General features: G+C 39.6%; 2 protein-coding genes across 5 annotated transcripts; one reads left to right on the top strand and one right to left on the bottom strand.

Moving 5' to 3' along the window:
- Nucleotides 1-2491: 2491 nt before the first annotated feature.
- Nucleotides 2492-5065, bottom strand: LOC120427837 (uncharacterized; the record flags this gene model as incomplete). Its single annotated transcript, XM_039592757.2, has 1 exon — nucleotides 2492-5065. A coding segment is annotated over one exon (2439 nt), but the record flags the coding sequence as incomplete, so codon positions are not given.
- Nucleotides 5055-10086, top strand: LOC120427838 (dendritic arbor reduction protein 1-like). 4 transcript variants are annotated; one of them, XR_008212733.1, is made up of 2 exons: nucleotides 5055-8924; nucleotides 9077-10086. XR_008212733.1 is itself a non-coding variant. In XM_052711520.1 (2 exons), exons 1-2 carry the CDS (start codon nucleotides 7917-7919, stop codon nucleotides 9113-9115), a joined length of 1113 nt encoding a protein of 370 aa, XP_052567480.1. In that variant the 5' UTR covers nucleotides 5055-7916; the 3' UTR covers nucleotides 9116-9412. The 4 variants fall into 4 exon arrangements, 3 of the variants coding, with proteins under 3 accessions (XP_052567480.1, XP_052567479.1, XP_052567481.1); XM_052711520.1 differs by having other exon boundaries at nucleotides 9011-9412; XM_052711519.1 differs by having other exon boundaries at nucleotides 5055-6246; nucleotides 6782-9406.
- The last annotated feature ends 21 nt before the right edge of the window (nucleotides 10087-10107 follow it).

The raw sequence follows: 10107 nt of genomic DNA, 5'->3' as shown, positions 1-10107 counted from the left end.
CAGTCCAGCCGGACTTAGCGGTGGAGGCCGCAGTCCGCCGGGACTTAGCCGCTGTGAAGAGTCCGCCGGGACTTAGCCGCTGTGAAGAGTCCGCCGGGACTTAGCCGCAGTGAAGAGTCCACCCGGGACTTAGGAGTTCGGGGTCTGGCATGGCTCGGCGAAGAGGTCTGGAGGACAAGTCTGGCTTCAACGTAGAGAATTGGCTCGACGAAAGTCTTAATGAAATTAGCAACAAAAAGTTGAGTGATGTGATCGTGCGCGTAAAGGTTGAGAGTGTTACCGAAAAAAATGTAATCTTTAAAAAGTGTAATACACAAATAAGTGAAGTTTACTGATCTGTTTTGACTCTACAAGTGGCGCTGGCTCTCGCTTCGTGTGCATTTTGTCTTGTCTTTCGTAGAATCTAGAAACATTCGAATTTCGGCACTAACATTTCGAATGGCCACAGGCAATAACTCTAAACATTTTGCGCTCATTTACAAATTCTTGAAATTCTATCAGCATTGCCCGCCCTATCTGCGACAACACTGTCCTGGCAAAAAGAATCACAAAAGATCGTCGCTTTGGGTTATGGAAAAGTCATGTTTATTGCATTTAATTGTCCTAATTTATTGTTTTTCGTCGTTTTAAAACTAACCTAACCATGTGTGTGTGTGTTCGTGTGTTCTAGTGTATCCCGCGGTGGTCGAGTCAAGTCGGAGGTTCTTCCTCCGGCCAGGCCTGGCGCAGCAACGGTTTTGGTGTCTTTGGTTTTGTGTCTTTGTCTTGGATAAAAAAACCTGTACAGTGTTTAAGGCTTGTTTTAGTACTTGTGCTTTGTGTAACAGTGGTAACAATGAACTCACCGGATGGCCTTCGCCATTGCGCTCTAACAGATTCTCGGGTTGGCGCGCTCTGCCAACTTGGAGGTTCTGAGAAAGGAGTTCATCTCTAATAACTTGTTCTAGCTTTAACGTTTTGATTTTGGATATTTACCACATTTTTGTTACCTCCTTGCACCACCAACCAAACGACCACTGTTGACGTAGAGCGCGGTCCTTGACGGTTAGTTTGGATGGTGCGGGTTGGGACCAACTCCCTGACACTACAATTAACAATTAAGACACTAATTAGACACGACTCAAAAATACAAGAACTAAATTTACCATTTCGCCGGCTACAGGAATGCTGGGTACAAATAACAGATATTCACAGCACTTTAAATTACAAAACGTTCACAATTTCTTCGTTTGACCAGAGTATGTGTAACGGACTCTGGTCGGTAGCGGCAAATGAGGACGATTCAAAATGACGAAGTCCCTTTTATTAATTTTAAGTCTTTGTTCTTGCGTATTTCTAAAATTGCTCAAAGAGATGTGAGTCGTGCTAACCGTTTTAGGAATAGGGATACCATGTTTTGTATGTTGTTTAAGTGTAATGGTTGATTACAATATCCTAACTTGTCCCTACGGTTCAGTTTGACAGGATGATGCGAAGCATTGTGACCAGAGATTGTACTATGTACAAGCGATAGGCCCCCAAAACCAAAGCTAAAAACTCTATTCGCCACCTACATTCGAGTAGAAGAACTTTGGTGCAAGGTTACGTTTACGTTTTTGCGCGATAAGTGCAAAGGGGAGTGAAAACTATTTTAAGGTTTTTTAAAAGAAAATGGATCTTTTGGAATAAAATAAAGTTAACAGGAGGTAAGAAATAAAAAGTTCTATCGACTGACTTTTTGATTTTTTTGCTAAGTTGCCTTTTTCATTGAAAATTCTGAGATCCGGATTGAAAACGCGAGAATGAGGTTAGATTGCTAATTTTGAAAATCAATCCAATTATAATTTTTCAGGCAGATCTTTGCTTTTATGGTAGAAGTGACTTTAAAAAATATGTGTCCACTTGAATAATCTACATTCTCAATTGATTAGTTATGTTTTGGTTGATTAAAACATTCCCTTATTTTGAATCAGATAATGAACAGGTTAAATCGGCCATCACTAAAATATTCTCGTTTATATCAATTAAGCTATTTATTTCTTACCTGAAAATGGTATAATTTGCTATTAATGTCAATTTTATGATGAAATAAAACAATTTCAAATTTCAAACCAATTAACTCGCTGTAGGTTATAATGAAAACATCACCCCAAGTTTGAGCGCCCTCTAGTGGGGGGTTATTTTGACGTTTGATTGCCTATAGGTTACAAACTCTCAAGGCTGTATATCAAAGGTACTCGTCATCTTGCTTTGCATTAGTGTGAGTGCATGACTCCGTGCCACTAAAACCAAAACAATAACAAAAGAACAAAGGACCGTGCCAGGAAAACCAAAACATAAACAATGTCAATGTCAGTGGAGTGAGAGAGTCAGAGATAGCGATTTTGACAACCGCACTACTACACACTCAATCGCGAGTACCTTAGGTAGAAAGCCATGGATAACTCTATTCCCCTCTCCTTCCCTATTATAGCTTTAAAGCCGGATTTCGTGTTTAAGGAATTGAAACTAATATTTTTTTTTGTTTTTATTTCAGTTCTAAAATAAATATGTACAGTGATTTAGCGTCCGCATCAATAAGGCTCACAGTTTTTCATGTATCACAATCCGTAATAGTTCGTTTAGTGTTTTTTGTTGTTGCATACTCTTATTGGTACTTAAACTCGTGAGGAGTTATATAATAAACACTAGCTTGATCACCTGATAATTTGTAGTCAATCAGAGGTTTTGATATTCGACCGTTATATGGCAATAATTCGCTATCAAAATTGATGGCAGGTAACGGATGTTTATAGTTAACTAGAGTGTCTTTTGCCAAATCTTGTGTTTGCAATTGTAAATATTTGTCATATTTTTTTGTATCACTTTGTCTATAAGAAGTACTGACTTGAATAGGTTTAGAAGGTGCAGAATATGATGGAATTGAATACTTGTTTTGCAAAAATATTTTAGTGTTGTAGCCACTCGCTCCATTGTTAGAGATTAATGGCTTGGGAATGTCTAACACTTTAACTTTTTCTACCCTAAACCAATTTGGTTGGGGCCATGGGTTGAGTTGGGTGCTGGGTTTTGCTGTTTGAAATGTTAAATCTAAATGAGGGTTTGCGCTAGTTATTTCAACGTTCAAGGAAGGATTTCGATAACGATTAAAATTATTATCGTACGAGTCAGGTTTATCGTATGTTGGAAGACGATCGTGATGTGAAACTCCAATTGGAGTAGAATGATAAGTTAACCCAGCATTATAGGGTTGATACTTAACGTCCGGATGAAATTGATCACTATATTGCGAATTAATGTAAGAGGTTTGGATTTGAGGTGGCACCCTAGTAGGCGATATTCCAAACGGATATTCATAGTTGGGTCTTGCTTTTGATTTTCGATAATTGTCTACAGGTGGTGCCGAATTTTTATACAAGCGAAGTGTGTGACGAATGTTTTCTATTTCTTTATTGAATTCATGCATAGTTTTGTAGCGAAGATTTTCTATATTTGGTATTATGCGTGATGATTCTTTTTGCTTGCTCGGTATGTATGTTCTATTCGGTGGACGCTTGCTAGATACTTGTATGATGATTGGAGTAAAAGCCGTGGTCGTTCCATATACATGTTTAGGTGTTGTTGATGTCAATGGTTTAGTAGTAGTAGTAAAGGAGTATTCATTTCCAGAACTTACAGAAGAAGTTCTAGCATCAAAATATTCAAAGTAAATAGGATTACCTTTTACATTTTGTTGATTCAATGAAATTAGTGGAGGGGTTTCAACGAAATTATCGGTTTGTAGTTGAATTGCAGGTGTTTTAGTCTTATTCTGAATTTTTGGAAAATGCCTAGGTTGAGTAGGTTGCACAGATTTAATCAATTTTGTATCATTGTTAGAGGGGAATGACTTTACTACAACCTTTTCAATTTCTATGTTATATTTTAGGACATTTGTTTGAGTAGTATTAATAGGCGCAGAATTTTTTTTGGAAAAAGTCATATTTTTAGTGCGTTCATTTATGCTTGAGTTGATAACATTCTTTTTAGAATTAGTAGGTGTGCTCATCGATATTTTCATCTCCATTAGAGGAGCGAAGAAATTTGGCGGCGGTGGTAAAATTATGCCTGGCACTAGTGGCCCAGGCGACACTGGGTTGGTATAATTGCTTTCATATTCAAAACTATACGGAGGAGGATAATACAAAGAATTATCTTCCTCGTCAATATCTGTACTATTTTTTTCATCAATTGAACCAGTTGGCAAAGGTGGTAGTGCTGGAAGATTTAGGAATGGGTTGGAGAACGTTTTGTTTGGTTCTCCAATGGGTAACGGCGCAGGGGGTGGGTATTGATATCCATTAAATTTTGAAGGTGGATTTTTCTCTCCATTCCAGGCAGTAGTATTTTTTTTAACGAAATCTCCGGTTTGAATGTCCGGGACTCTTTCATTTGAGAAAAGAAAAACTGTCTGGTTTGTAAACGGATTGTAGATCGGAAGTTTATTATTTCCGATAAACTGTATTGGCGCATCATCGGCAAGCTGGACAGGAAATGGAGGCGGTATTTTAGGATTTTCTGGAAGTTTAACTTGTCTTTGTGGAGCCACATAATCGTCAATTGGTTGCCATTTTTCCTTTTCATTTATCTTGTTTACCGAACCACCATTCAAAACTAATAAATGATCTTCCGAGAGCCAAATTTCATCATCTTTTAATCCACCATAATTATTTGCATCATCCTTTGGTACCTCATAGTTTGTTTTATAGCTAAGCACGCCAGGACGTATTATGGGAGTTTTGAAGAGTTCTGTGTGTATTAAACCGTATTTTCCCTCATTGACTTGATCGGATAGTGTTTTTTTGCTCTCTTCTTTGTTCGTATTACTATTGTTTTTTTGATCAATTTTGCCATTTCCTGTACTTGCTGTCTCAAGCGATATTCCTCTGTCGGTTGGGGAAGTTCGACTACTATTTGCATTGGAAGTCTGTAAAACTAATTTCCGATAATTATTTTTGAACTTGTTTCGTGAATTCTTTTGAAAATCATGATATAAAAAATGGCCGCCAATTAGTTGTTCAATTCCTTTTCCTCGTTTCGAGCTGAAAAAGCAAAAAAATAATCATCAACTATTTTGACAAGCTATTAGGTTTTACGCCAACTCGATTTGGAGGTTAGAAAGGAGTGCACTGTTTACATGGACCTAGCACAGTTCGATGCGGTCATCGATTTTGTTCGGGGAAATTCGTCGACAATCGACGAAGACCATGTATACAGTGCACACGAGCTGTCAAATGACGTCACGCTGTAAAACCTAATTATCATCGATTACGTCATCGGGTCATCGGTGTAATAGTATCTGCGAAACCATGTAGTGGTAGTTGTGTACGAAAAGAATTTTGCCTAACAAATCAAAAGCGCTATGTAGTAAATAAAACATGCTTCAATATCATTAAAAAAAAACAAAAAAATCTTTTGCTGTGTTATGAATTTAAATTTCTTATTTAATGTTGATGTTATATTTGACTGTTACTACAGGATGGCCCATAAAAAATGAGACATGTGAATTTTCACAGAAAAAGATGTGCCATTCTTTAATGTATTTAACAATCGGATTTTTTTTGTGTATTATGGTGTTAGTTTAGAATGTTTATCATGATAGTTTTTTGCAGTTCGCCAAAACTGTGTACAGGCGGTCTACAATTATGAATGTATTTTTGGAACAATATTTACCCTAATTAAATACCTTATATTTCAAAAAAGAAACAGGTTAAACTATCCAACAATGTGTCAAAAGCAGCGTTTAGAAGTCCCTCTTAAATACGCTCAATCAATAAAGTTTTTAAATTTTGTTAAAATTGGCAATTTGAGTGAAAAATGCCATTTTGGTTATTATTTTGTGTGATTCTGTCAAAATAATCAATAACTTAAAACCGTTGTCGATGGCTCTAAGCATGTTAAAAGTCACATAAGAGCATCTGCTAGTATCAATTAAATACCATCACTAGTAGCATTTGTATTTTTCGTTGAAACATTGCATGCTCCAAAAAATCCTAAAAATTGATGCATTTTCAGAATCGGGTTATTTTTGGAAAGTTCACTATTTTACTATAACTGGTAAATAGAATGCGTAAAATTCAGTTGCAGTTGAGTCTTTTTACCGGACGGACGCGTTTTTGAATTCGCTCTACACCTTTTTTTTATTTACCTTCACTGACCCAGTCCACAAACGTAAACGTAAACTTATTTATTTTTTGTCGCGCGTCGCGTGTGCACTTATTAACAAACGTAAGCAAAATGCAGTGCTATTTGCCGACGTGCTCTTCACCCTTCGACCAACAATACCTCTGGAACTGTTCGGGCATTTGTAATCGAAAATTTCACGCAGCCTGTATTGGGGTCAAGCGTGGCTCCGAAGACGACTTGCAACTACATGTACTTCCTATATGCAGCCTTTGTCGAAATAACCTACATATGGAAATCGACATTAGAAAAATAATGCAGCATCATTTAGAAGGCAGTCATATGATCTTGACTCACATCAAGACCAATGACAAGACAAACCAAGAAGCCCTTAATGAACTGCATAATAAAATCATAGGCCTGCAGGAAGAAATTAAGAAATCTGGAGAAATCGCAAGTCGAATACTTTCGGCAGTATTAACACAGGCACCGGCAATGGACTTCCCCTTAAACGAAGTCAGAAAAGCATTTGAAGACACCACCTCGGACCAGAATCAAAAACTCGCTGAATCATTCTGCCGTATCCAGGAAATTACGTCATCCCACCGGGATGACATAATTAAAACAATTGCCTCAGAAGAAAAATGCCCCTCGGACATAATTTTAGCAGTCCACGATGAAGTGAGGGCCCTCACTTCATCCATCAATAAACTGCAAGACAATGAAATTGAAGTCCGGCAAAAATCACTGGCAGAAGAATTAAACGAACAAACCGTACTGGAAATCGAATCTGGCTGGCGACTTATCGGCAGCAAAAAAATTTGGAAGCCAGACTGGACCGACTTCGACGCCAGGCAGCGGACTCGCCGTCTTCAGGAAAAGGAAGCCGAAAAAGCACGTCGCCGCAACCGAAAACATCGTCAACAAATTCAGCACCAGCAACAACAACAATCACAACAAAATCATCAGCAACGCCGGCAACAGCAACACCTGCAGCAACAACAATCACATCAGCATCTTCGTCGGCAACAGCACCAGACCAACTGCAACTCTGACGCAGGCCGAAACCCAAGTACGCCACATTTTAACTTCAAAATGTGCTTTGAAAGGGACGAGTTTTCAGAAACCAGAGTTCAAAGTGGGGGACTGGGTATAAGTAAAACGTAAATGTGCACTTCGGTTCTAGCGATACATTTGGACAGTACAGAGTGGAAAAGGCTGAGCCAAAGAGGAAGGAAAAAACATTCAAACCTCTTCGGCGGCAGAGTTACGGCTTTGGATCGCTCGACGCACTTGCTCAACAATAGCGTGTGTGCGTGTCCCATTTGCCTAATAACAGATGAAGCCTTTGTGATTCTATAAATAGAATCGCAAGTCCGCAATAGATCAAATTACTGGTCGCAGTGGATAGTGGCATCGAACAAAAAAAAAAACACGGAAGAAGAAATGACACCCTCGCAAGAGGCAGTAAGTACTATTAATAATTTAAGTATATCTCCAAAAATTTCTTCAACGGAACAACAGAATGCGAATGAAATTCTAACTTATTGTCAGAATTTCAATCGCATGAAAAGCCCAGGCAAAATGAAGGAAATTTCTTTAAACATTCTCCCACATTCTTTCGACATTATTCTTGGAACTGAAACTAACTGGGACGAAAGCGTCCACCCTGAAGAAATTTTTGGAAACAATTATTTTGTATTCCGTGGCAATAGAAATTTAAATCTCAGTCAGAAAAAGTCAGGAGGCGGCGTCCTCTTAGCCATAAATACCAGATGTTACGACCGCTGAGATGGCCACACTGTCGGACGGTGCAAATTAAGAAATCTGCAGAAATCGCAAGTCGAATACTTTCGGCAGTATTAACACAGGCACCGGCAATGGACTTCCCCTTAAACGAAGTCAGAAAAGCATTTGAAGACACCACCTCGGACCAGAATCAAAAACTCGCTGAATCATTCTGCCGTATCCAGGAAATTACGTCATCCCACCGGGATGACATAATTAAAACAATTGCCTCAGAAGAAAAATGCCCCTCGGACATAATTTTAGCAGTCCACGATGAAGTGAGGGCCCTCACTTCATCCATCAATAAACTGCAAGACAATGAAATTGAAGTCCGGCAAAAATCACTGGCAGAAGAATTAAACGAACAAACCGTACTGGAAATCGAATCTGGCTGGCGACTTATCGGCAGCAAAAAAATTTGGAAGCCAGACTGGACCGACTTCGACGCCAGGCAGCGGACTCGCCGTCTTCAGGAAAAGGAAGCCGAAAAAGCACGTCGCCGCAACCGAAAACATCGTCAACAAATTCAGCACCAGCAACAACAACAATCACAACAACATCATCAGCAACGCCGGCAACAGCAACACCTGCAGCAACAACAATCACATCAGCATCTTCGTCGGCAACAGCACCAGACCAACTGCAACTCTGACGCAGGCCGAAACCCAAGTACGCCACATTTTAACTTAAAGGACAATCAATTCGACCAGGACAACGCAAGTAGCAGCAACTTTTTCACTCATTCGTCAACCAAATTGTCCGACAAGGAACTTCTAGACCAGGCAAGGGTCGAATTTTCTGGCCAACCTCCAACTACATCGAATTCAAACTTCATCAACTTCCGAAAAGGGGAAACCATCAACCCCTACCGGAAGGAAAAAACGCCAATCGTCCCACCTCTAAACGCCACCACGCCGCAGCCAGCAAAAACGTCATCACAAACTCCTGAAGTAACAGACAGTATGTTCTGTCTGGACCCAATGAAGCCGCCCATAGTACGCCTAACTGAACAGTCTGCAGTCGGCGATGGCCGTTTCCTGCTGGCCAGACTCCGCGAAACGAAAGTCTATGACAATCTCAGACTATACTTGGCGTATCTGAAGGACCAAAAACCGGACGTCTGCATAGACGGACTAACACTAACCAGCATGCATGTCTTTTTTGCATCCAATGGCCTGCCTCCTGAACCTGAACATCTTATGAACATCTTCATGGAATACAACTCAACAATTGGAATTTCACCTAAGCAAACCCTCACCGACCTGGAAACCTACAGGAAATATGTAACAACTAGAAGACTTCAATACCTCACAGTAAAAAAAAACATGGTAAAATTACATCTAAAAAGAAGTACATCTTTTATGTCAGAAAAAAGCTTTAATTTTTCCTCTTATAATGTGTAAATTTACATCTGACAGACGCTAGGAAAAAATATCTGTAATCCTAAAAAAATATCAAACCGGCGATAGTTATATCTAGCTTACTAAGTCCGCGCCCCAACCCGCACGGCTAACTCGCCGCTGTGAAAACTGGACGATCAAAGCCAATGTAGCTCTATGTGCTCCGTACATTGTATACTGTATTTACTGCATATACGGTACATAGAGGTACATTAGCTTTGATCGTCCAGTTTTTACAGCGGCGAGTTAGCCGTGCGGGTTGGGGCGCGGACTTAGTAAGCTAGATATAACTATCGCCGGTTTGATATTTTTTTAGGATTACAGATATTTTTTCCTAGCGTCTGCCAGATGTAAATTTACACATTATAAGAGGTAAAATTAAAGCTTTTTTCTGACATAAAAGATGTACTCCTTTTTAGATGTAATTTTACCATGTTTTTTTTACTGTGCTGCAGCATTCGCGCGAAACCGCCAACAAATTCTACCTGCCGACTACATCGTCGAATTTTTACAAGCATTGACGCCTTCTAACACGGAGCCGAGCTCCTGTGGTCTAATGGTTACAGGTTTCGCTTTATGAGTGGAAGGTCGTGGTTTCAAACCCACATGGCTTGGCAAGTCCTTTCTCCTGTACTCTTCACATGTAGAAGGACCATACTGTTCTCTGTATATTTGCGTCTGCAGAGTTCCACGGCCCGATCGCAAAAATGTGCTTTGAAAGGGACGAGTTTTCAGAAACCAGAGTTCAAAGTGGGGGACTGGGTATAAGTAAAACGTA

The sequence above is a fragment of the Culex pipiens genome, unplaced genomic scaffold, assembly GCF_016801865.2.
Source record: "Culex pipiens pallens isolate TS unplaced genomic scaffold, TS_CPP_V2 Cpp_Un0071, whole genome shotgun sequence".
Taxonomy (NCBI): Eukaryota; Metazoa; Arthropoda; class Insecta; order Diptera; family Culicidae; genus Culex; species Culex pipiens.
Note: the sequence above shows the minus strand (reverse complement) of the source record. Positions and strands in the feature narration are given on the sequence as shown.